The sequence below is a fragment of the Canis lupus genome, chromosome 5 (assembly GCF_048164855.1).
Source record: "Canis lupus baileyi chromosome 5, mCanLup2.hap1, whole genome shotgun sequence".
Taxonomy (NCBI): Eukaryota; Metazoa; Chordata; class Mammalia; order Carnivora; family Canidae; genus Canis; species Canis lupus.
In genome coordinates, this window is record NC_132842.1 from 81,413,181 (window position 1) to 81,439,466 (window position 26,286).

General features: G+C 60.4%; 1 protein-coding gene across 17 annotated transcripts in view; it reads right to left on the reverse strand.

The window, feature by feature from the left end:
• The window catches only part of ARHGEF10L (Rho guanine nucleotide exchange factor 10 like), a 159,019-nt gene that overhangs the window by 24,482 nt on the left and 108,251 nt on the right, over positions 1 to 26,286 (reverse strand). For all 17 annotated transcript variants that reach the window (XM_072828126.1, XM_072828120.1, XM_072828125.1 and 14 more), the window contains 5 exons: positions 20,675 to 20,796; positions 15,151 to 15,237; positions 13,331 to 13,551; positions 12,836 to 12,990; positions 5,766 to 5,914 (listed from right to left, as the gene is read on the reverse strand). In XM_072828126.1, the coding sequence (XP_072684227.1) occupies positions 5,766 to 5,914; positions 12,836 to 12,990; positions 13,331 to 13,551; positions 15,151 to 15,237; positions 20,675 to 20,796 (734 nt within the window). The remainder of the gene's footprint in view (positions 1 to 5,765; positions 5,915 to 12,835; positions 12,991 to 13,330; positions 13,552 to 15,150; positions 15,238 to 20,674; positions 20,797 to 26,286) is intronic.

A 26,286-nucleotide genomic window follows, 5' to 3' on the forward strand; every position in this document is an offset into this window, starting at 1 on the left:
AACAGCTAATACATGCAAACTAAGTTTGGGCACTAAACGTGAAAATTAAGGGTGGGGAAGGCTGTATGTGGGGGTGGGCAGGGGGACATCCGGCGGCTGCCGGTGTTCAGGAATCCGGAGAAGTTTCTTTCCGGGCACCGCCTGGTGACAACAAGCCTCAGTGCCCGTCTCAGAGGCCAGTGCCCAGGCGCTGAGGGTGCGGCCACAGCAGGGGGTGGGATCCCCGGCCCTTCACGTGCCCGGCGCTGAGCCCTGAAGCAGGTCACACGCCGTCCAGGGCTCCGCTCCCCGCCCAGGGGGCCCGCCACCGCCAGAGCCCACTCCCCTGCGGGAAAGGCCCAGGCCGTCACAGCCCTGCACTGAGCACCCGCTGCGCATCAGCCTCTCAGCACCCGGGGTGCGATGGGAGCCAACCAGGCGTGGTCCTGCCTGCACAGCCTCGCTCTGGTTAATCCAGTAATTGTCCCCAAAACGTCAACATGCAGCTGTGGCCAGCGCTGTGAAGGAGCGTGGTGCTGCGGCGGCAGCGGGGCACAGGGCTGTGACCCGGTGCGTGTGGAGGAGGGGAGGTGGTCCTGACCGACTTCTCTGCAGTCGGAGGGGAGCTGGGGTCTAACGAGGGAGAGCTTGCCCCCATTAACCCTCGCAACAGCCCTGCGGGACGGGAGCCAGGCCCCTGCCCAAACACTGGCACCACCTGCCCTCTGTTCCGGCGCTTTCCAGGCGACCTGTCCCCAATACGTTTTTTTTTTTTTTTTAATTAAGATGCAGCAATCATCCCACAGCCGGCTTCCCCTCCAGCGATCGGTTAAAATGAACTCCATGCGACTGGATTAGACTTTGAAGGTGCCGATCTAGATAATGAACACGAGGATGCCGTGTTGACACAGGCCCTGGCGAGCTGCGTTATTATTTAACAGGTCTCGCGGCTGCTCCGCTGGGATCAAGGAGCTGAACAAGCAGGTGGGGGCAAGTGTTAAACCAGGAGACGGACGGTGGGTGCTGGCTCCGCAGGGGGCGGGCTCAGCAGGGTGGGGGCAGCGGACAGGGGCCAAGTGGACCTAAATGGGGACAGAGGCCTGTCCCCAGGGAGCCTCCAAACCGTGCACCCTCCCTGCCCCCTCCCATCCTCCACTCACCACAGCCACGCACCTGCTCAGACCAGCTCAGGGGTCCTGACCTCTAGGAACCTCTCCGGCTGGATCTGGCACCCCTGGTACCCCCTCTGTGTTCCCGTTGGGCCTGGGCTTGCCCCCTCCTGGTCTCCGCACCCGGGGCTGACACTGAGCGCCCCAGGTCTGCTCCCCACACTGGACTCTGAGCTCCCCAGGAGCTGAGGCCAGGTCTTGCTCACGTCCATCCCTCCAGCATCCCACACAGAGGGCCTGGGAATCGGGATGCCCATCTGCCCACCCACCATGACTACTGACTCGCAGCACTGCATGTGAGCCCGACCCCGGGGCAATGAGGATGAACAAGCAGCCATCCTCGGCCTGGAAGACGTGTTGCTGGAAAAAGCAGGTACATAAATGAATGGGAGTTCCCGGGAGTGACATATCTCAGGGCGTAACCCGCGGGGAGCAAATACAGCCCCAAGGAGACAGCCTTCCGCCTACCCAGGCAGCCGACGCAGATTGAGAGCAGACTCGGGAGCCAGACGCCCGTGTTCAGATCTAGCTGTGTGACCTTGGGCAGGTCACTTAACCTCTCTGTACCTGTTTCCTCATTCATAAAGTGGGAATAAAAATAATACTCATCTCATAGGGTGATCTGAGGATTGAGCAAGTTCACCTATGCAAAGTACTTAAAATCCATACCCGATCCACACGCAGTATTCAATAGATGTTGGTTGTTATTATTTCCTGGGTGTGGGAAAAACCAGGGGAGGCTCCTGAGAGTTAAGGCAATCCCTAGAGTAACTCCCCATGGCTCCACAATTTGGGCCAGAGCCTCGCCGGGCCGCGTTCAGCCATCAGCGCACTCCTAGGCCGCCTGGCTCGGGGCGCTGAGCAGTTAGACCCAAGTGTCTCAAATCCCCACGGAGGGGGGATCCCTGGGTGGCTCAGCAGTTTAGCACCTGCCTTCAGCCCAGGGCGTGATCCTGGAGACCTGGGATCGAGTCCCACGTCGGGCTCCCTGCATGGAGCCTGTTTCTCCCTCTGCCTGTGTCTCTGCCTCTCTCTCTCTCTCTGTCTCTGTGTCTCTCATGAATAAATAAATAAAAAATCTTAAAAAAAATAATCCCCACGGAGGCTTTTCTCCATCCGGGGGGAGGATGCACCACATCGTCGCCGCGCATAAGCAATGCCCTCCCTCCAAAGCGAGGTGCTCTGCAGAGACGGGTGCTGAGCCCCAGGACGGCAGCTGGGTCTCCAGCCTGCACCCCCAGGCCCGGCTGCCCATGACCATGAGCCGGGCAGCAGGGGCAGCAGCCAGGCCAGGCTGCTTCCAGAGCCCCGCGCCAAGGTGGGCAGGCTTCCTCTCTTCGAGCGAGCGGCGCGTGGTGCAGCTTTATTAAATATGCATGCCGCTCACCTCGTTCCCTGCCGAAGGCCGGTGTGACTGAAGGTGAGCTGCCCGCACCGTGCAGCACGCAAACTTTTCCATTTCCCCGCAGCAGACAGGGCAGGGCGCGTGCTCCCTCCGACCCGCCACCCCTTCCTCCGTCCCGCCTCCCCGCACCCATCGCCCTCCTGACGCCCTCCGCGGTGTGCCAAGCAGGTAAAAGGCCATATTGATCCCCTTCTTGAGAGCAGCTGGTCCAGAACTAATCTTAAATCATCGCAGCCTCAAGCTGCAGCCTGGTGGCTGCTCGGCCCCAGGGACGGTGGGGCCAGAGCTGAGCTCCGGGGCCCGGGCAGGACTGCACTGCGGCCGGTGAGCGGCAAAATGGGGTGAATGATGGCCAGGGCCCGGCCCCATCCCTGTCCTTCCCTTCATCCATCTCACGCTCCTAGGATGGCTGTCGGCAAGAGGAAGCCTTCCTGCCCACACAGCGAGGACGGCAGCCCTGCGACGCGGGCGCACGGCCCACACCAACCAGCAGCCCCAACTCAAAGGGAGCCGGAGTCTCCAGATAAGCCATATACACATGGTAACGAGGATTCGAGTGAGACAGATAATTACAATGACAACTAAGGTTCGTTGAGCACTTGCTAAGTGCCAGGCCCTGTGTGGAACAGCCCTTAAGTAAGTGTTCTCATTCAACCCTCTACAAAGTCCTGTTATCACCTCATTCTCCCAGGGGGGCTCAGCACCTTGTCCAAGGGTGCACGGCTTGGCAGGACAGAGCCAGCGCCTCAGAAGCAGCCGGCCAGCCAACCACACACCTCCAAGAGAGTGGGGTGCCCAGGGAACCCGGGGGGCGTGGCCAGGACAGAGACCGGGGCCTCTGCCCTCGGTGATGCATCCCAATCCCCTCTTCCAGAAAGTCTCAGGGCCCTGGGGCGGCGGGGCACAGGGGGCCCAGCTTCACCAGGGCTCAGGCCCTGCTGCCCACACCTCCCTCCCAGCAACCACCAGCCGCTGACTTCCACATGGTTTCTGGGTCCTCTGGGCCCTTCCTTAGAAGATCCTCTTCTTTGGAGACACGTCTTGGTTCACAGCCTGCCTCCTAGTGTCCTCAGCCGCCTCCTCCCTCTCCCTCCACTGCCCCTGGTGGAGTGCTGAGAGCGTCCTTTGGCCAACAGGACAGTCGGAGGGCCTGCTCCTTCCCTTCTTCATGTCTCTGGGCTCACTTTTCCCACCAGAATAGAGGTTGTGTCACCCCCATCAGAACGGAGGCCCCCAAGGGCAGGGCTGGGTCTCCCCCATTTGACTGAAGGCCTCCCAAGGGCAGGTGGTATCTCCCCACTGGATCAGAGGCCCTCCAAGGGCAGGGCCGGGTCTCCCCCATCAGTCTGGAGGCTGCCCTCAACTGGGCCCCAGTGCTCCACCGCTGGCTGAGCGCCCCTCACCACGGCTCTCCTCCACACACCGGTCAGAGCCTGCACAGGGTGCCAGCAAGAGGCCAAGAGGGCACCTGGGCCTGGCCTAAGGACGATGCAGGGACCGGGCGGGGGGGGGGGGAGGTCGTACAGGGGTGAGGCCAAGGAGTTATAGATGGGCCTCATCCTTCCTCCTGCAAATGGCTTGAGACCCAGGAGCTCTGGGGATCCGGAAGGCCCGAGGGAGGCAGCTCTCCTTCCTCTCAGAAGGTGAAGGATGTGAGAGGCCCTTGGGGCAGGTGGGAGGTAGCAGGCAAGCCCCTCAACGCAAAGCAAGGGCTGGGAAGGGGGTCTGTGGCTACAGCCGCTCAAGGCTCCCCCACCCTGAGCTCTGACTGCCCCTCAGGAGAAAGGCAGCCGCCTCCCTCCCGTCCAGGCCTGGGGCCCCTCCACCTGGCCCAGCCACAGGCCCTCATGGGGCATTCCCAGCACTCGGGGAGGCTGCTGCCCAAACAGCCCCAGAGCAGGGCCCAGGGGTCACCTTCAGCCCCCAACATCCTTCTCCTCTGAAGGATGAGACCTCAAAGCCTAAACCTGATGGTTCTGCCCAGAGCTCCGCCTCACCCCTCCCGGCTGACAGGCTGGGACGTCATCCCTCCTCCTCCCCTCCCAGCACCGAGGAGCCTCTGATCAAACGTATCCCGAAGCTGGTGCTGACCAGGACTGTGGCTCCCAAGCGAGCGAGAGGCCCCCAGGGAGGGGACGTGAACCCCCTTTCACCGATGGGAACTAGGAGTCACGAATGGGGGGCCCTAATGGCACCAGCAGGTGGGTGGCAGCGCTGGGATGCAGAACCGGGCGTGCGCAGCTGCAGAGACTGCCCTCAGGTTCCAACAAAACTGGGACAGTAATCACCACGTCCCTGAAACTCAAGCCAGGGCCCCAGGGCTCGCCCACAGCTTCCTGCGCCTCAGTTTCCCCACCTGATCCAGCCCTCAACACCTGTGATCTCACACCGGCAGGAACCCCTGGGTGCTCTTGCTGGGCTATTAAGTAACCAATTCACAGCCAATTTATAGAGATGACCCAGTGGGCAGATGGCAATCGTCCCCTCACAGAAGCTCACCTGGGGCACCTGTCTGTTCCGGCCCCGAGCCCACACCCAGACCTCTGCCCCGGGCCCGGTTACCAAGGCCTCCCTCCAAGATGATAATCCCAACAAACCGAATGATGGCAAACTCACTAAGTACCACTGGGGCACCATGCCCAAGTCTACACCTGTGGCCCTAGATGGGCCCCAAGAGGGTGTGGGGAGGCAGGGCGGGCAATGCGGTAGGTCGCTGATGGGCATGCACCCAGGCTGAGTCAGGACAGAGCCCCAGGACCAGGCCCACACCCCGGCGGCCAAGGCAGTGCTCAGCTCACAACAGGGCAAGGACGACCCGGCGGTTTCCACCTCTAGGCTCTTGAGAGAGCCCAGCCCCCAAGGTGGCGGCGTCCACACAGGCCTCCCCTCGGCACAGCTGGCTCCTGGGTACAGTGTGGGGCAGGTTCCGGCTCCACGGGCAGCAAGAGACTCAGCCCAGGGTCCAGATCACGGCTCAGCCCAGTGGTCGGGACCCTTCCCCTCCAGGCAGCCCGGGGACGCGTGCTGGGGCAGAGGCCGGGGTCCAGCAGCAATTCGGGGCCCGCTGTGCTGCTCGACAAACTCTCAGTGACCCCTGAGGCATAGCTGGGGCCCAACACGGTGCCAGGTAGGGCACGAGAAGGGGCAGCAAGGGCGTGCCCAGCAGGTGGCCCGCAGGCCAGCGGCCCTGAGCGAGGAAGCAGGGCCAATACCTGAGTCTGTAAGCTGGTGGCATCCAGCACGGTGACACGAGGCCCACAGCTGGCCCACACGGCATCCTCCAGGCTCAGAAGGGTGCGGATGGGTCCCGGCCCCACAGTCAGGCACACGGGAGGGCTCTCCAGGTCCCAGGGGACGCCTCCTGCGGGGCGAGCAGAGAAACAGGTCAGGGGGTGTAGGGGAGGGCCTGCCTCCATCATGCCCCACCCCCTCTGGGGGCTGAACCCCCAATTCACTCTCCTTCCCTCCTCCTCTTTCCCACTTGGATTCCCCCTCTCCTGTTCACCCATCACTCTCTCTCTCTCTCTCTCTCTCTCTCTCTCTTAGTAAGCACCAGCCCCAGGCCAGGCCGTATACTGGGTACTGGGAGGGCAGGAATAAACCCACCACTGACCCTGCCCTCCAACTGGCCAGAGAAACCCAGGGGTTAATCAGCAGTCCCCACACATGACACCAAGCACAGGCGACCAGGTGTGCACGGGAGGCCTTGAGAAGCACTGAGACAGATGGAAAACTCTTGCACAGGGGCAATCCGGGGGGGCTTCCCAGAAGACGCAGCATCCACAGGGCCCTGCCAAGGAGGCAGCGTGACACGGCGGGGAGCGCCTTGACCTGGTCCTGGTTCTGCCAGAAACCCAACAAGGACCCTGAGCACATCTCTCCCTGCTCTCCGGGCCTCAGCGTCCCCATCTGTAACATGGGGAGACCACCCAGACTGCCTCAGGATCCTTACTACAGCTTTCTGACCCTCGCCATCTCAGAGACCTTGGCGTCTCCAGGGCGCTCTGTCCCCTTTACCAAGACCGCTGATGACCTTTCCCCATCCAGAGACGCCACCACCTCCAGGTGCAGAAGAGAAAGTCTGAGAGGCAGTCAGGCCCCAGGCTACCAGCCCTGAAGACAGGACAGACCGAGGGACCTGGCCCGGCTCTGAACGAGGCTCCCCCACCCATCCCCCGAGGCTCAGCCCACCCAAGAACGTGCCGGGGTGTTCCCTGGCATGTGAGTGGCGCCCCAGAGACGGGCATTGTAGACGTTTGGGGGCTGAGGTCGCACCCAGCGCCACCCAGAACCCCGGCGGCCGCCCCGTCCTGCCCGCGGGCCAGGTGAGAGGGAGCGCTGGCAGGGAAGGTGGGGCACACCTGCCGCTGGCTTGCCAGTGCCCGGGCACCTCGTCCTCCCTGCAGGCCCCTGGGGGGCGCACAGGAACCATGTCACAGACCCTCCGTGGGAGCCAGCGCTGGGGTGGCAGGGGGGCCCGGCTGTCTGCAGAGCTGGAGAGGCCACCGGGCCTGCAGTGGAAGCCAATGCCTGGGGTGCCTCGGGAGGCGCCGTCGGAGGACAGACCAGATAGCCTGCCGCCCCCGCCCCCCCCCCCCCCCCCCCCGCTTTCCAGCTTGTCCTGCCCTCCCTGGCTCTGGATCAGGGTCTCCCCCGGCCCTTCTACCCAAAACGGGCGGACTCCCCACTCGGCTAGGGGCTGGGGACCCGGGTCCTCCCGGCCCGCGAACATGAACACGTGGGAAGCCCTGGTGGCAGCCCCCAAACGTCTGCAAGACCTTGGACCGGGGCCTCACCCTTCCGAGCCTCATCTGTCCAATGGGCACAACTGCGCCTGCACGTGGCCACGGGGACCAGACGGAGGAGCTCGCGTGGGGCTGCTCACGGTCCCGAGCGCGGACAGCTGTCGCCCTGGGCCGCCGTACGCTGGCGCGCCAGGCACTCTTTTCATGAATTATTTCCTTAACTCCTGGCAAGTCTCCGTGGAAGATTCTATTCTTACCCCTGTTCTACACTGAGAAGCCAGACACAGCGAGTTTAAATAAAGGGCCCCCGTGACAGGGAGAGCAAGTATCCAGTGCACACTAGCTCCTGTTTGGTCTCATTCTGCACAACACGGCGTCTGCGGAGCAGGTGTTGACTCCACCTGACTGACGTGAGGACGCCGACCCAGGGAGCTGGGCTGCACAATGCCACCCAACCAGGGGACAGGCCCAGCGGGATTTGAACCCGGATGACTGGCCCTCGGCTCCTCCCCCGGCCCTGCTGCCCTCTCAGCTTCGGGGAGTTTCCGAAGGGCTCTGCGACCAGGATGGCAGTGACCACCAGGTGGCCCGGCCTCCCACAGGGCACGCTGACCCCCCACCAGGACTCCAGAACCACTAGATGCAAGGCTGTGGGTGCCCCCCAGTGGCCCCGAGCGAGTAGCGCATGTGTGGCCGGAGCAGGAGCCACCACGGCTCCGTGGTGCTGTGACCTCTCCGGGCCAGGCCGCAGCTGGGGACCCTGGGATGGCACCCGGAAACAGGGAGGTGGGGGCCCCGCCCCGTGGGCACGGCACTGAGCACCGGAGCCCTGCACCGTCCTCCCTGTGCCCTCCTGGCACACAGCATGGTCACGGCTGCCAGGGGCAGGGGCTCAGGACTGATACCCCGGGGGGTCACAGGTGCGCCAACCGCTCCTCCACCTGCTGGCGTCTCCAGACGCCCCCCCCCCCCAAGAAGTCCTGACCCCAGAACAGAACCATAAACTGGTAAGATTTAATAACATTAATACTTTTATATCAAAAAAGACAATAGACAGGTGTCCCCGATGAGAGGACGAGGCTCTAACAGGGCTCGGTTCCCCCAAGTGCACCACGAGGGGCCAGAGCTCAAGGCCCGTCTCAGCCCTCACGAGCCACTACCCTAGGATTTTAAACACCCACCACTGTGAGCTCTGGGCAGGGCTGACCCCACGGCCCGGCTTGCCCTGCGGTGGCTCTGGGTAAGCACACACATGTCCAGGCACACAGGTGCACACTCACACGCACACACTCACCCCGTGTGACAGCCCATCCGTCTGGGCCCAGCAGCGGCTCTCACACCAGCCAGAGGGAGATGAAGACCCCGCAAAGGCACCTTCGGGAGGCAGGAGCTCCTCCCCTCCAGCCGCCCCCCTGCTCCCTGCCCCGGGGATGCACCCCCAGCCCGAGCCAGGAGCAAGGGCACAGAGTGAAAGCCCTCGAGGCTGAGACAGGCCCAGAGGGCAGCCCGAGCCCCCTTATGACAACAGGAATGACGATGACGATGATGACGACGAGTCTCTCCACCCCCCACCCCCCACCCCCAGCTCCATCGGGCACCTGTGTGACTCCTCACATCCAGCCTTCACAACCACGCTGTGAGGTGAGGCTGACTTCACACCCGCGTCACAGGTGAGAACACGGGCCGAGCTCATGGACCCTCCATCCCAGGCAGCCTGGCTCCTCAGTCCATCCCTAATGCATCCCATCATCTGCCTCCTCGAGGAGGTGAACCCGGCCCCCTGCCCGCCCCCAGGCCCGGTCATGCCCCTGTGCCTGCTGACAGATGTGGCGATGGAGGGCACCAGGAGCTCTGCTCAGGCACAGGGCTGGACAGGGACGACCGCCACCTGGCTCACCTCTGGGTCCCAGGGCCCAGCTCAGTGCTCGCGCCTCCTGGGCATTGGGTACATTGGAGTTAGTGAACGGTTGAATGAATGAATGAATGAACAAATGAACGCGGGTGAGCAGAGGCTCCTGGGGGCAGCAGGCTGGCCGCCACGACTGCACTGCTCTAGGCCTTGGACTCCAAGGCGCCTCCAGCTCTGATGTGATGGGACTCCGCGGGGCCTGGTGGCCTCAGAGTCCTGTCACCTCTCAGCTGCTGGTTTCACGGCAGTTCTCCAGGACTTGGGCAGGTTCCCAGGGTGGCTCTGCACATCTTACTTAATATTTCTGGTCCTTTCCTTCTGCAACGAGCCAAAGCGTGGGCCAGGAATGCCAGTTTTACTGCGTCTTGGTCTCAGCCAAACCCACGCAGGACAGGAAACCTATGACTACAAACACTGGCGAGTCCTTCATCCAATCCTGGCTCCGAGCCCACGTAAGGGTCTGTGAAGAAATTTCCCCTTTTTATAAAGACATCCACTGCCCTGGGCTAGGGGCCCACCCTACTCTGGCGCGACCGCCTCTTACCTCACTACATCCCCAACACCCCAACTCCCAAATAAAGTTACATTCTGAGAGGTACCGGGGGTGAGGACTTGAACCTGTGAATTTTGAGGGAACATAATTAAACCCCTTTATAGGGGTTTTTTGGGATCTAACATTGGCTTTCAGCCCAGGTACTTTGTCAGAACCAGAAGGGCCACTGGGGACCACTGAGGACTCCACACCCTCATATTCCAGGTGGGAAGGGACTCCCCAAAGTCCCATGAGTGAGCCGAGACCCGAACCCAAGTGTTCTCACCTGGAATATTCACGATTCCCGGACTCCCCAGGCCACCAGGAGCACCCGAGCAGGTTCTACTAGCACAGGGCTGGGGAGGGTGGCCCAGGAGCTCTGGGGCTGGCATGGGGCATAGGCATGTGAGTGGCACCTGAGGCCTCAATGAGTCCAGAGTGGACCCCAGGCTGTCACGTGCCAGGATGCTGGTTCCAGACCCAGCCACGTGCAGCCTAAGTGAAAGGTGATGGGGAGAAGGCCCCCCAACCCCACACTGTGCAGCAGGTCCTGAGAGCCCCCTTCCTGCCCTGACAACCGACAGAGGAAACCGCAGAAGGAGGGGGAGGTGGGCAAGGCAAGACCTCTCCCAGAGGCCTCCCCGGCCAAGGCCAAACCAAAGCCCCAGATGGTAGGTTCCAGAAAAAAAGAGTGACCCCAGACTCCCATGCCCAGCTGGCTGGGACAGCCTCCAGCCAGCCTCCCTGCCTCTTCTCCTTGGCCACGTCCAACGCTTCCCTCTACTTCCTGTCCACTGAGACAAACCCAAGGCAAACCCACACCATGCAGCCGTCTGCTCCGTCCTTGCCTCCTGCAGCCGCCCCCTCTGGCTGCTGTCGAGCACAACGCCCTCCTCTCTGGGCTCCCCACCAGGCCAGCCCCTCCCGGCCCCCAGGCCTTGCTCATGCTGTTCCCTCTGCAAGAACACCATTCCCCTAACTGTTCACTTGCCTGGGGCCTCTGCTTCTTCAGACAAAGGATCTGTGCCTTCGAGAAGGATCCTTAGGATCCTGTGCCTTCGGGAAGCCCTTGCCGACCAGCCTGCCCCATGCCCAGGGCATCAGGTTCTCATGGACCATCCTGTTCCCCACTGAGGACCCTCAGCACCGCGCGTAATCATAAGCTCCCTGCTCGTCACTTGACTAACTTGGTCTCCCGCTACCGACTATAACTCTGTGAGGCCAGGGTCACATCTGCTTCGCTGGCCACCGTCTCCACGGCACATAGTAGGTGCTCGGTAAATACCTAGTGGACAAACGTTTGTAGGAAGGCCGGTGGAGTACCTCAGCCTTGTCTTCCTGGCCAGATGGTCTCCGGCTCTGCCCACAGAAGCCAAAATCCCCTAACGTCTGGAAAGGGTCCCAGCCCTGGAAAGAGGATACCTAGGTTCGGGTCTCGGCTCACTCATGGGACTTTGGGGAGTCCCTTCCCACCTGGAATATGAGGGTGTGGAGTCCTCAGTGGTCCCCAGTGGCCCTTCTGGTTCTGACAAAGTACCTGGGCCGAAAGTCAATGTTAGACCCCAAAACCCCTATAAAGGGGTTTAATTATGTTCCCTCAAAATTCACAGGTTCAAGTCCTCACCCCTGGTACCTCTCAGAATGCAACCTTATTTGGAAGTCAGGTTGTTGGAGATATAATTAGTTAGAATGAGGTCATCCTGGAGTAGGGCGGATCCCGAATCCAACAGGACCCCGGAGACGGCCTGTGAAGACTGGGGTCTGCTGCCACAAGCCAAGGCAGCCCCGGAACTGGGAGAGAGGCACGGGACAGATCCTTCCCTCCGGCCCTCAGAAGGAATCAACCCTGCCAGCGCCTTGACCCTGGACTTCTGGCCTCCAGAACAGGAGAAGATGCATTTGTTATTTAAACTCGGTGGCACTATGTTACGGTGGCCCCATTGTCCGACGCACCCCCTCACCTCCCCACAGCCGGTGCCCAAACTGACAAGTCAGGAACCAAGAAGCAAAGGGTCCAGGGCAGCCCAGAGTAGGGGGGCGGGAGGGGGCGGGAGGGGGCCGGAGCGGGGCAAGGCAGGGCTCTCAGGGTTCCGTGGGAGCCAGAGGGTGGGAGTCCCTTTGGAACCCCCGTCTAAATCTCCAAAGATCGGAGCCCATATTTACATTTCCACGCATGCCATGTCTGTCGGCGAGGGGGTTTTTTTTTTCCCTACCTCTTCCCCCTTTAATTAAAAACTATAAATGCCTTATCAAAAGCTAATTAAAAACACCAACACAGTGCCAAGTGGCAAAAAAAAAAAAATAGCTCAGTACAAATATCCGTTTATAACCCTGCAACAGGCAGTGATGACGCAGCAATTAGAGGTTCATTGGAGGGAGGGGAGGGAGGGATGGGGGAAGGAGGGGAGGGGAGGGAGGAGCCTAGGGGCTGCAGAGCTGCAGACTCCCCAGCCCTCCCTGGGTGCACTGGGCTGCCTTCCCCCAGCACACATCTTGGAACTGGAAGCCGAATAAGCCACAAGGGGACAGGGACATCGGGCCTCTGCGTGGCTGTGCACGAGCCGCGTCCCCTCCTGTGGTCTCAGCTTCGGCAATTCTCGCGGGTCGTGGTGAGAATTCCGAGCACGTGCACACATCAAGCACTCGAGTGTTTCCGTGCACAGCAGCCCAGTGCTGCCGGACCTGCCCTCCAGCAGCGGACTCCGTGCCATCCGTGGCTCATGGCTCAATGACATAACAGAGGCTCATATGCTCTGCCAGTAAGCACCCACCGTGCCAGGCCCTGGGCTTTGCCTTCGTCGGTGGTTTAACCCACTGGGGCCCATGAGCGGTGGGTACTGAAATTACACCCATCTGTAGATGAGGACACTCAGGTGCAAGAAGCTCACCACAGGACACAGCTGTCAAAGGGACCATGACATGACCTCGACCCCAGAGTCTGTGTGACACCAGGGTCCCTGCTCTTATAGAGTCTCCTGCCAATGGGGTGAGCTGTCTGTATAGTAGTGAGCACCCCATTCCTGCAGGGACCCCAGTGGGGCTCAGGGGTCTCCAACTACTCCAAGATTCCCTGAACCCCAGCACTGCCATCCTTACCACTGGTCCGAGGGTAGGCGGCGAGGGTCCCATCCTGCAGGCCGGCAAATAGGTGAAAGGGGCTGTGCCGCAGGCAGAGCACAGGCTGCAGGCCCGGGCTTCTACAGGTTGCTAGGCACTGGGTACCTGTGTCCACACTGCCATAAACCAGGATGCTGTGGGGAGAGACCTGAGTGACTGCCTGAGCCCCTACCCCCACCGCACATGCCCTTAGCCGGGCCCCCGGGCCACATGAACAGGCTGCTGTTCACCCTTAGGGACCTTGGGCTTTCCCAGGGAGGATGGTGCCCTCCCCACTCCTGGCCCAGGGAGAGCTGGGTGGAGGTTTGGAGAGATGCTAAGACAACGGTTTTCAGGACCACAAAGACCCAAGTGGGAACCCAGACAGGCCGCCTTCCAGCTGACTAACCCCCGCTTCCCCCATAAAACTGATGCCAGCCTCATGGCCATAAAAAGAAATAAAGCTCTGATGTGCCTCCTCGCCAGGCCCCTCACCTGCCATCCTGGAGTCCGAGGCAGATGGTCGGATGCACTGTGGCCGAGGGCTCAGTGGCCACGTGGCTCTCGTCTCCACTCTCCCCCTCCTCCGGCTCGGGAATGTACTCCATGCAGAGCACAGGGGCCGCCAACGGGAAGGACTTGACCGTGCGGGGTGAGGGCCGGTTCAAGGAGAAGATCTCCACCTGGCCCCCTGCACCTTCCTGCCCACCTCCGACCTGCACAGAGACCCAGAGAGGCCATCAGGCACCACTACCAGCGTAGGGACAGAGCTCAGCCCCTGCCCTCCTGGTGACCTGTCCCAAATTCTACTCTGAGGTTAGACATCCAGAGGAGTAGCCCCTCTCCTGCCCCCCAGCATCTCGCTGTCACTGAAGGTCACTCTTTCCCAGTTGCCATGGCAATGAGTTAGATTCAGGGCCCAAAGGAAATCAAGTGAGGAGCTAAGGTAGACCAGATACCCCGTCAGCTCTCTATCTCCCCAACTTTAGAGTAAATTTCAACAAACGAATAGTGAACACACATCTGCCTCTTTACAATGTCTTCTGTTTTGTTCATCACTCTACCTCTGTGTCTAGGCAGTGGTGGGCACTTTATACTTGCTGAATAGATGAACAGATGGATAAATGGATGGATGGAAGAGATAGAAGAGTGGGTAGATGGATGAACAGATGAATGGATGCTTATAGGGATGGATGGATGGATGGATGGATGGACGGATGGACAATTATTACGGACAGGTGGATAGATGGGTGGGTAGATGACTATATGTATGTATGTATGGATGGATGGATAGATAACTAGATGGATGGATGGATGGATGGATGACTATATGGATGGGTGGATGGATGACTATATGGATGGGTGGATGGATGGATGAATGCATGCATGCATGGGTGGATGAGTAGGTGAGTAGCTGGATAGATGGATGATTATATGGATAAGTGGATGGGTGGATGGAGGATTATTGTGGACAAGTGTATGGATGGATAGGTAGATGACTATATGAATGGGTGGATGGGTGGATGCATGATGGGTAGGTGGGTGGATGAATGATTATATGGATAAGTGGGTAGATTGGTAGATGAATGACTATATGGATGGATGGGTGAACAGATGGATGGATGGATGATTATTATGGGCAAGTGGATGGATGGATGGATGGATGGATGGATGGATGGATGGATGGATGGATCAATTGACGGACTGACTGATGGATAGATATACCACATGCTAGATACTGGGGAAACAGGAACAATTCAACCCTCAGAGAGGACATTTGGTTTGGACTCTGAAGGGTGAGCCAGTTTTCCTGCCTGAGTACCTGGAGACAGGCATAAGCAGTGGCTGGAAGGTGGCCAGAGGGGTGGGGAGGTGGGAGCCCAAGGAGTCTGTGGGATGAGCACAGTCTCCACCACAAAGAGCGAAGGGTGCCTATTTGAATCAAGAGAGGCTTTGCCAGGAATCCCAGGAGAAAAAGGTGGACTGGGAGCTCTGCAAGAGCTGGGCAATAACCAACCCTGCTTCCTGGCTCCCAGGGTGAAGACCCTGCCACCCAGGTACTCCGTACAGCTCCGTTCATTTCCTTCATGGCACACGGCCATTTGTGAGAGTCATGCTCACTTCTCCATCCCCTGGTTTGCTGTTGTCCCCGGCAAAGCTGGGCTGCCAACTCTGAGCACAGAGCCCGGCACAGAGGTTCCCATAAAGACCTTCCTGGGTGAAGGTGCACATAATGGGCACCAGCAGGCAGGCAGCATTTTCCAGCACCACCTTCCTGGTGCCGGGATCCCTGGCTGGGTTCAGGAGAGACTTACCCAGAGGTAGCCCTGTGGGAGGGACGTGCTGACCGCTGAGAAGCCCAGCAGGGGACAGCTGACAGGACTGTGGACCAGGGCCCCAAGCTGTGGAGACACACAAGGCACACACGGGGCTAAGCATCAAGGTGTCCAAGATGCCGATATCCGGCAGCAGGACCTCTGTCTGAACTACCTGTGGGCGTGTTAAACCTGCAGATTTCTGGGCCTCATGCAGGCCCCGAATGCGAATCCCTGAGGGTGGGACCAGGATAGTGACAGGTTTCATGGGATCTCCAGGCAGTTCCTAGGCATCACATTGACCAGTGCCCTTCTACAACCTTCTCCTAGGAGGTGCCTGAATCTGGGCCAGCCACCGATTCTTCAAACTAAGCAACATCCAGATAAGATTTGGTGAAAACCACTAACACCCCTCGCCCACTTATTTTACAGATGGGGAAATGAGGTCCACAGAGGGCACATGATTGCCCCAGGCCACGGGAAGAGGACAACAGGGCCTGGCCTGTGCCAGCCTCCCTCCTAGATGTCCCTGCATTCCTCCAGAGAAGCACAGCGGAGGAAGGAAGGGGTGCTGGACAGCTAGCTCCACCCCACTCAACAACGGAACCGCTCTGGAGACAAGCCTGCTGGCACCAGAGGGCTTAGTGGCTTGTACAGGCTGCCCACGGGGGCCAGAGGCTCCATCTGCAACCCGCTGTCATCAAGAAGCACTGGCTGCTTGCTCTTCCTGCACCTGCTGCCCACTCCAGATGGTTCTCTGGGGCCCGTTCTCTGAGCTAGACCCCGCCAGTCTACCTCTGTGGCCAGGACAGCAGTGCGAGGAGCTGGCCAGGCCCCGTCACGGACCCTGCTGGAACCTCTGGCCAGTAGGACGGGGAAGGAGGCTGAGAGGGGACAGCTGGAGGTGCCCCACGGAGGAATGCAGCCACCACAGGACCTTTGCTGGGCAGGTGCTGCCCTCTGCTGGTGCCGAAGGCCCTGGCTGGCCCCGGCCCTGCTGGGATGATGTCCTAATAGCGTCCAATGGCTAAAGATGAGGAAGCCGGAGAGGTCACCTCATCCAGTTCCTCCATTTAGGAGTTGGCAAATTTGAAGTTTGGTGCACGGGGATAGAGAGGGGGACACGACTGGCTCAAGGTCACACGGCAGGTTAGCATTCTGAGCCCAAGTCCCAGCCCAGCGCCCTTTCCACTCCAGTTAAATTGTACCAGGGGCCAGGCCCTGCGGCCTCCGCACTCCCAGCCCCCACTTCTGCTGGAGCGCAGAGCAGGAGGCTGCCCTCGCCCTGGGCCCCCGGGTCCCCCTCAAGCTGCCCCAGGGTGGGCCACACGCAGCCGAGGCTGCCCAGCCCCTTCCACCAGACTCCTGCTCCGGTCCTCACAGACGGGGAGGGGGCACCTGCAGCCGCTCAGATGTTTCCATGGCAGCTCCAGGGGGCCCGGATGGCAGCCCAGTCCACAGTGACGGCAAACACTCAAGTGGCTCCTTGGGCCCAGGAGCCCCGTCTGTGCCAGGAAGCCGACTCTCCCCAATCCCGGGGCCCCAGGCAGTGCAGAGGACGGTGGCTCGGGGGAGACAGTGGCTGTGGGTGCCGCCAGCCCGGGCTCTAGTCCCAGCTCAGCTGCTACCAGCCGGTGACCCCACAAGCCAGTTCCTCATGGTCATGGAGATCCTGACACCTCGTCAGGATGGTCGTGGGGACTGGAGAGGCAGACATAAGCCCTTGGCACAGGACCGGGCACCTGGCGGCCACTACGTCTTACCCAGGACATCCCGTGGCTACCCCTTTACTGTCTACCTCGTCCCATCAGCAACACCATGCCAGGAGGGGTGGGCGGTGGCCGAGCCAGGAGGCAGGGGACCCCACAAATAGCCAGCAGTTCTGGCTAAGGACAGCCAGGACAGAGGCACTCGGCAGCACGCTGAGGCCTGAGCCTGGAGCAGACCCTCCGCAGGTCTGGGCTGCAGCCCCCAGACCCCCAAGGAGCTACACCGTAGAGCACCTCGGCGCAGGTGGCACCCCGCCACTTTCTCCAAGCCCCGGTCCCCGAGCAGGCCCCTAGGCTGGACTCGGGGGGACAGGTTTGCACTGAGCCCTCCCCTTGCCCTCCTGCCATGCCTCCAGGGATAGGTCTCCAGCCTGGATGGGTGCCGCCAGGGGTGCTGCTGGGGTGACACTGCGGCAGTCGGGACTTCAGGAATCCTCTGGAACCGACTCTCCTGTCTTCCTGGAGGCCAAAACGTTCTCCGAGCTTTGCTTCCATCTCTTGCACTCTGTGTGCACAGTGCTTAGTGTGAATCACTTCACGAGCTATAGCGCAAGCCCAGGGATGGGTGCACCCTGCTGATGTCCTCTCGAGGAAGGTGGTGGTGTGGTCCAGCCCGGGCTCCAGCCACCCATCAGCACAGAGAAGAGAAACGCTCCTTCCTTCAGCCCCCACATCCCTGCTCCTTTGAGGGAGAGAACCCAACACATGCCCAGGTCTGGCTGGCAGGACAGCACTGACCTTGTCTACACTGGGAGCGGCTGGGGCCAGCGAGCCTTTCTTGGACGGCAGACTTAGTCACGGGCTCCCTAAGGCCAGCTGCAGAGCCCAAGTCCCGGGCCCCTGGGACAGGGCCAGGGGAGAGGTGGCGGGCCGGGAGGCAGGCCCGGACAGTGGCCAACACGCTCACATCTGTTCCCACAGCGGCTGGACCAGGCCCCGGTGCTCCGGGGCCCTAACTCATCTGGCCGCCCGCACAGAGTTGAGGGGGCATGTCTGCCTGGTGTGGGGTGGGAGGCAGGTGCAGGCGGAGCAGAAGTGGTGTCTTGGGACCCAGCAAGTGGGAAAGGCAGGCCCTGGTACGTCCCTCAGGAGCCCCACAGGCTCACTGCTCCAGGACACTGACTCAGGGCTCTCTTCGCTCACATAGGGGGCTGCTCAGGAGATGGCAGGGGGGACCCCCAAGGGGCCTAGACATCCCCCGGCCTTGAGAGCTCCGCGTGAGGAGCTGCTCAGGTGCCGCCCCCCAGGTGTGAGACGGAGGGCGGCTCCCCAGCTGGGCGGCTTCTTTCAGGGAGGCCCTGGAGGCAGTCTCTTGTCTGTGACTTCTTGGGGCCTATATTCTGGAGCAGTCGAAGGCCGTCGGGGGAGACAGAGGTCACCCCGGGTCAGCCTTCTCCACGGGATGTCCTAGGGCCAGGTGAGCCACAGGCAGGTTGAGTCCAGAAAAATCCCCGCTCCAAGGACTCCACTGCCCCGGCCTCCCCCCGCCCGCCCTGATGCCCATGAGAACCCCCCACCTCATGCTGGGCCGGAGCTCGCAAGACTCAGCAGGCCTCCCCATTAACCCACCAATAAGGTCTGAAGACCTACAAAGGCTGGCTTCCCTGAGCCCTACAGAAATGAACAGCGTCTGGCCCCCCTGCCAGAAACGTTTGATGGGGGACCTGACACCCTAGTGAGAGGCAGAAAAAAGGGGGATGGGCACGGAGTCAAGAAAACCCTCCCACCCCTATGGGCAAGCCCCGCCTCTGAGGGCACCGGAGGCCCAAGGTTAACGGTGGTGAAGTGCCTAGAACGGAGCCTGGCATGGACGCCTCCTGAAAGGGCTTGCCACTGACGGGTGAGGCTGCCACCCCGGCCGCTGTCCCCCGAGCAGTGCTGGGAACCTGACCCGTCTCCCTCAGCACGCCCCTAAATCAGGCTGCGGCCCGGGGAACATTCCACCACCCTGACACTTCCAGGGGCACAAGCCCAAGACCTGGGTGTGTCCTTCCCGCCCCCCAGCCCCCACCTGAACTCTCATCCATGTGGCCGTGGCCGGCCCTACCCCGGCACGCTCCCCAAATGTGTCCCCCCCGTGTCCCCTGCCCCTGTACCCTCCTCTAGGACCGGGACGACAGGGAGCACAGTGGTGCCAAAACACTCCAACAGCAAAAGGAATATTGTAACACGATTTTTGGCAATAAAAATTAAGGCAAAAAAAAAATCCATGATGAATAATTAGTAAGATTTTAAATAAACAGAGAAATGGACCCTGCATCGCACGGCTCTGCCCCTAATCCCAACCCGTTACTTATCCCAAAAAAGCAGCCACGGTTTGCTGTGGTTTTGTAAGTTTTGTAAGTATTGCATTAAAATTTCACTCATCCTGGCCATTAGGACTAGGTGAGTGCCCCTCTCGCCCTCGCCCGGCCCTGCCTCCACCTGCACCAAGTCCTGCCTCGGCACACAGCCCGAAGGACCTGATGATCTTACACACCAGACGGTGCTGGTCCCCTGTGTGGAGCCATCCTTGGGGTGTCATTGCCCTGAGACGGAAACCCAACCGCGACCAGCCTGGGGCATGGCCCAGCGCACCCACCTCGGACCTGACCCCCAGCCTCTCCTCCCAGCTCACGGGGCTGCGGCTTCCCAGACTGCTCCTGCCTCTGCGCTGCTCTGCCTGTGTGGGATGTTCTTCCCCTGGGCCCTCAGGGGATCGGAGCCTTCAAGCCCCTCAGGTCTATCACCTCCTCCAGGAGGCCCTCTCAGCCCCCTAACCACATAGCCCCAGCCACGTATCCCAGCTGCGTTATTTTCTATATGTGACCCACATGGCTCTTCTGAGTTTCCTTCTGTTTGCGGGACGACTGCTGTCTCTCTCCAGAGTGAAAGCCATAGAAGGTGGGGACCTCGTATGATTTGGTCACCACCATACACCCAGTGTCCAGCACAGGGCCTGGCGCGTAGTAGGTGCTTAAAAATTGTAGGCAGGACAGACAAACCAATGAATGAACTGACTTCTCAAGTGTACGTACTTTACACTGCAGCCCGATCAGCGTGTCCCTTAGGGTTTACGTATCTAGGTCCCCAGCCTGCACCTCCTCCCCGCCAGCCCCCACCAGAGCTCACACGAGCTCCTCTCCTAGGGACTCCAGAGGGAGGGGGGAGCTGGGCCAGGACATCAGGGACAGATGACGGTGGAGGGAGCGTCCTAGTGGTGAGGCACACGGTGCCAACTCCCAGACCCTCACTATTGGCTGTGTTTTTAGAAAATCACGTCACCTGTCTGAGCCTTAGTTTCCTAACCTGGGAAACAGGATCTAGAGACATCTATTCATGGGGTTCTTCTAAATATCAAAACAAGAGGGTGGAGGCAAAGCCGTGGGAAGACATAGTAGGCGGCCGACAGACGGAGGCGTGGCGGCCACGGGGCTGCAGTCTGGCAGCCCCCCCCCCCCCCCGCCGCCCCGGGCGTATTCCAGCCTCTCTTCTGCGCTGGAGTCATGCCATCAGCTGATGAGATCACTGTGATTCATTAGCTCAAAAATCACAGAATTTTCCATTCACTTGACCGACAAAGGGCATCTATCCCCGTAGTTTGCATATTTGGGTGGGGAAGCGGACTCCTAGAGAGCCAAAAAGTCCTGGCCAACTCCATGGGTAAGAGGTGCAGAAGCGGAGACTGCAGCCTGGCCCTCTTCTCCTGCGGGCACAACCTGGGAACAACCTGGGAACACCTTCGTGGTGGGCTCAGCAAGATCCATTCCACTCACCTGCAGGCTGAGGCCTCGGGAGGAGAAGGCGGGGATGCAGCAGGCCAGGATGGGGCACCAGAACGGGGCTTTGCTCTTCTTGTCCTCATCCGGACACAGCCAGCCCGGCTGGTTCTCCTCCCCTACAGCAGGAGGAAGGAGGTGGGTGGGGCTGGTCAGAGCCCGAGGACCAAGCGGGGGGTGAGCAGCCCTGCCAGCCCAGGGGGCCGCCCCCAGCCCCGCACCTGCCCAGCCGAGATGAAACCCAGCCTCGCTCCATGGTCAGGGCCATGGGTCCCAGGCAGCGAGTCAGGAAACCTAAGACTTGACTCCTGGCTTGCACACGCACTGGCTGAGCAGCCTTGTGCAAATTCCCCCAACTGTAAGCCTCGATTTCTTCACCTATGAGACAGGGGCATAAAAATGTCTTTGTCCTGAGGTCACTGTGAGGATCGAGTGAAACAGGAGATGAGAAAGGGTTTCAAGACATCTTGTGATGCTGAGCACGGTCCAGGTCTGGCTGCCTCGACCTAGAGGTCTAGAGGTGCTTCTAGAGCCAGGAAATGAGATGCCACAGCCATGCCACTCTACGCCTGACTCTGATGATGATGCTCAAGAGGGTGACTCTCTCCTGCTTCCTTTGAGACCCACTCTGAGGCCCAGGTGGTCATCTACCTCCAGATTCCCAGGCCAGCTGGACACTGAGGCCCCAGGGGACCTGTGAGACGTGCAGGTGCTCAGACCTGAGCCCAGACCCCGGACTCACATCTGGACACCGCTGTGCTCACGAGCATCTGCTAAACCACACCTGCAATGTCTCCTTCATGTGGGTCAGGGCCCCCTCACCCGCCACCACCTCCAAGAAGTCCCTCCTGACCACCCTGGCTACGATGGCGCCCTCTCTCAGAAAACAGTCTAAGGACCACATCTCATTTCCCGCCTGGCCTTCACCACAATCTAGAATGGCTCGGTCTATTTCCTTGTTTGCCGTCTGCCTGATGCTTCTAGAGTGGAAGCTCGGGGCAGCAGGGCCCAGCCTGTCTCGTGTGCCGCGGGCTCCCTGGCTCCCAGCCACTGCCCGCACGCAGCGCTCGGCAAGCACGGGTTGGAAGGACGAATGACAGGGGGGCGCGAGTGAGCGGGGAAACTGCCTTCCCTCCCAGAGAGTTCTCCGTGCGCGAGCCCATCCTTCTGAGCACTCCCGCCTTCCAGGAACCCCGACAGCAGGGACAGGGCACAGGGACAGGGTTCCCGGGTTCTCGTTTTCACAAAAAGCTCGGTGAGAACCGTGATTTGCACTTTATAGACCATGAGACCGACACTCAGGGAGGAAGTGATTGACCAGGTCACATGTACGGCCTGGTGGCAGAGTCCAGATGGGGACCTAGGTCTGCTGGACTCCAACGCCGCCTCCTGAGAACCTGCCCCCCACTGGGGCCCATGGGCATGACTGGCCCTGGACAACCAGGAGGTGGCTCTGCCCTGGAGAGGGAGAGCCAGGGGCACGGATGGGGCACCCTGGGTGAGAGGGGCCACCTAACGCAACGACATCAGGCTGGAGCTTCAGGGACGGGAGGAGAGGTCTTCCACAGAACACTCGTGACAGCAGCCTTCCCACTCCCCACGTGTCTACTCCGTGGCCACCCTGGCCCTGCCAAGCGAGAGTCAGCCCAGGCCCAAGAGGGCTCACCAGCCACACGGGGCCTCCAGACTGGTTTCCCGCGCTGACCACTGATCCCTACGGTCAGTCCCCCCCAGCGTCCAGGGCCGTCCCGCCAACTTCTGCTGGACCTCTCCATTCCCACGTCCGTCGCGCCCCATCCACTTAGAATCAAATCCGAACTTTTCCAGAGCAGCTAGGACGCTCCTTCCCTCCCAGCGCCATCCCCCTGTCGTGGGCTACACCGCGCTAGGCTTTCCTCTGCAGCTTATACGAACGAGCCGGGATGCTCCCTCCACCCAGAGAACCGTCCTCCCCGCTCCCAGGGCTGACTCCTCTCCTCCCCGAGGTCTAGGTTACTTGTGCCCCCTCCGGGAGCGGCCTCAACCCACCACCACCCACCCCTCCCCTCCAACACTTTGTCTCAGCCCCTGTCCGTCTGTCATGCTCTGAACACAGCTTCTGGCTCTTCCACTGGCTCACCTGTTTTTTCCTCTGTGTGTGTACATGAGTGTGTGTGTGCGTGTTTGTGTGTACATGAATGCATGCATGAGTTTATGTGTGTGCGTGTGTGTACGTGAGTGTGTTTGGGTGTGCATGAGTGTGCATATATGAGTGTGTGCACATGAGCACATTTGTGTATGCATGTTTGTGTGGACATGAGTGTGTGGACATGAGTGTGCATGTGTGCACGTTTGTGTATGCATGTTTGTGTGTGTATGCATGTTTGTACATGAGTGTGCACGAGTTTGTATGAGCATGTGTGCCCATTTGTGTGTGTGCATGTGTTTGTGCGTATGCATGAGTGTTGCACATATTTGTGTGTGTGTGTGTGTGTGTGCCCACGGCTCCCTGACCTTGCCTGTGTTCTGTATGAGGTATGTCAATCATACGCCAATAAAGTGGCTTTTAAAAATGCCACTGTCACCAGAGAAAGGTGGCGTCCCAGTGCTGGTCATGGCATGAGGCACTGGGACAAGGTGGCAGGGGAGGACACTCTTTGAGAAGCAAAAGACATCCACAAATGTCAGGCATTACGATGTGAACAACCTGCTTCAGCAGAGGCTCTGGCCCGTGCTCCCACCACCAACCCCCTCCCTAGCCCCCCCGGCACCGGCTTGCTCACGGGGGCACCCACTCCACCATCAGTCCGGCGGCTGCATGGTGAGCTCACTTCTTAAACGGGCGCAGAGGCAGCCCCAGCATCGGGCCCTCCACCCCACTGGGTCCTGGAGGCAGCATCACATGAAACCTGCTTCCCGTCACCAAGGAGGTGAGGCCATCACGGAGAGGACAGCTGGCACAAGACGGGCACCATCATAACAGAATGCCCACGGGCGCCACACTACATGGTTTACAAAGCCGTGTCCCACGTGAGGGCTCCTTTCATCCTCGGGGCCGCCAGAAGAGGTGGGAGCTTGCATCTCCCTCCTGCCCGGGGAACCTGAGGCCGGGGTGGGGGGTGGGGGGGATGTGAAAGGGTAGGTCCAGGAGGCCAGGATCAGCCCCAGCATGGAGTTGTCACTCCAGACAGCCTGCCCTGCGGGGCAGCATCCTTCCCCTGGGCTGGGGCCGCCATCGTGATGGACACTGGACAGCAAATAAAGATGGGATGGATCTGAGCCTACCCTGCTCTCAAGGAGCTTACGATCACACAGACCCTCGCCCCTACCCCCCCAGGGCCCAGCAGACCCCTGCAACGCAACCCCCACCCCACCCCCGGAGCTCCAGCTCCAGCCCGGAGCTCAGCCTGTGAACATAAACCCCCTCCGTCGCCACGCGGCCCGAGCGCCTCTCCTCTCCTTCCCCCACACCCACAGCCCATCAAGTCCTGGCAATTTATTATGATATATATTTTTTAATGATCTGACCTTCTCCTTCCAGATGGTGCCTTCCCTGCCTGGGATCGGGAACGTTAAAGTAAAATGGAGTTGTAGCTCCCCATCTGCCACTGCCATTGTTCCTGTCACAAAACCAGGGCGGCTGAGACCAAATTAGAAGGCTGTTGCAGTTGAAAATTGAAAGCCCGCTTGGGATAAGTGACATTAAGAACTGGCACCATCGGCAGAGCCGTGATTTCCAATTGACATTAAATGGGGGCTTATTTAGCGCCCGGCCCCCGTGGAACACGAGAGCACCCTGTGGGGCAGCGGGGAGAAGCTCTGGGGCCAGAGGCCACGTCCCCCTCGGCCGCCCCCACCTCTGCGCCCTCAGAGCGCCCCACCTGCCACAGGAGTGACTGTGCCAGCAGGGCCCCGGGCTCCCTGCGTGGCACACAGCCAGATCCTGGACCTCTGTACGTCTGCCTCATCTGGAAGATGGGGGGAATTATTCCAACCATTCAGGGTCACTGTGAGCACTGGGGGAACAAAGACTTAACACCTAGTATATGCCAGGTGCTCCAGAAATAGCGAGATCACTGCCCTTGAGGTGAGGAGTCTGGCTGACAGCAGGCCTGGGGGCGGCCACCCACCTCCACCGGCTGCACCCCTGGCCTGGTGGGGGCTGGCAGGACATGGGCACCCTTCTTTTCCAAACCACCCCCCTCGTATAGAAAGAGAGAGAGAGACCCTGGTGTCCAGAGAGGCCAGGCGAATGGTCACCCAGCTCCCGAGGGCAGGGCACCTGCTGCTGCCTGAGGGCCTGGAGGTCGCAGCACCCACGTGTGACAGCTAGAACACGCTCGGTACCACGTGGCACGCTGCCTGTGCTGCACCCCGTCACTGGATCATCATCGGGGGGGCACAGGGATCACTGTGAGGACTGAGGACCGGGGAACTAGCCAAGTCCCAGCCAGCGAGGGAGGGCGCCCCACGCTGCGCCCTGCGAGGATGTGTCCCCGTGAGCTTGGGACCCGCCCGCGGCCCGCCAGGCCCAGGTGCTCTGGGAACGTGGGAGTGAGGGGGGCTGCGGTGGGAGAGGCTCCAGGGCCCCGTGGGGTGTAAGAGCCAGAACGCCGCGCTTCAAGAGCTTCAGGTGAGAGGACACAGGAAGGGAGCGCGGGAAGCCCCCAACCACGCCTCTTCCTTCTCTGGGCCCTTCCATCTGCAGCCCCTTTCTGGAGCCTTTATGAATAGGAGACTAATTGGAAGAAGAGTGGGAGGGTAGGGTGGCCCGGCCCGGCCCTGTTTGCTCTGAATCACATGTGACCTCAGGGGGTCCCTCCGCCGTCGGTGGCACGCAGACACCCCTGTCCTAGGAGCTCTCCGACGTGCCAGGTGTTGGCCGGCCCAGGCGCCTTCCCCGCACCGTCTCCCCGTGAGGGGGGCACTGGCCTTATCCCCACCTTCTGATTCGCCTGCGGTCACAGAGCTGGTAAGGGGACAGACCAGGAACTGACCCCGGGCCGCCCGGGGCCATCTCATGAGGCTCTAAGATCCCAGATCCAAGACGGGAGAGGCCCACTGGGTCTCTAGGCTGAGTTACAGGAGGGAGCCCGCCTCTCCCCGGACCCCCGGCAGAGTGGGGGCCACGCTGGGGTGTGACGTGGGTCCCCAGATTCCCCAGGATGCCCTGCCCTGCCCTTCCCTCCCAAGGGGCAGGACTGATCCCCCCCATTCTGGACCCCGGGCACCCCCAGTCCAGCACTCTCCTTCCTCAATGTTCAGTGGATTATGATCTCCGTACATGATAGGAAAAGAGAAATATGGGATCCCTGGGTGGCGCAGCGGTTTAGCGCCTGCCTTTGGCCCAGGGCGCGATCCTGGAGACTCGGGATCGAATCCCATGTCGGGCTCCCGGTGCATGGAGCCTGCTTCTCCCTCTGCCTATGTCTCTGCCTCTCTCTCTCTCTCTCTCTCTCTGTGTGTGTGTCTCTCATGAATAAATAAATAAAAAATCTTTAAAAAAAAAAAAAAAAAGAAAAGAAAAGAGAAATACAAAAAAAAAAAAAAAAAAACAAGGAATCACATTCTTTGTGAATAAATGTTTCTAACATGTTCTATTACTATAGGTTCGTGTTATTCCCCACCCC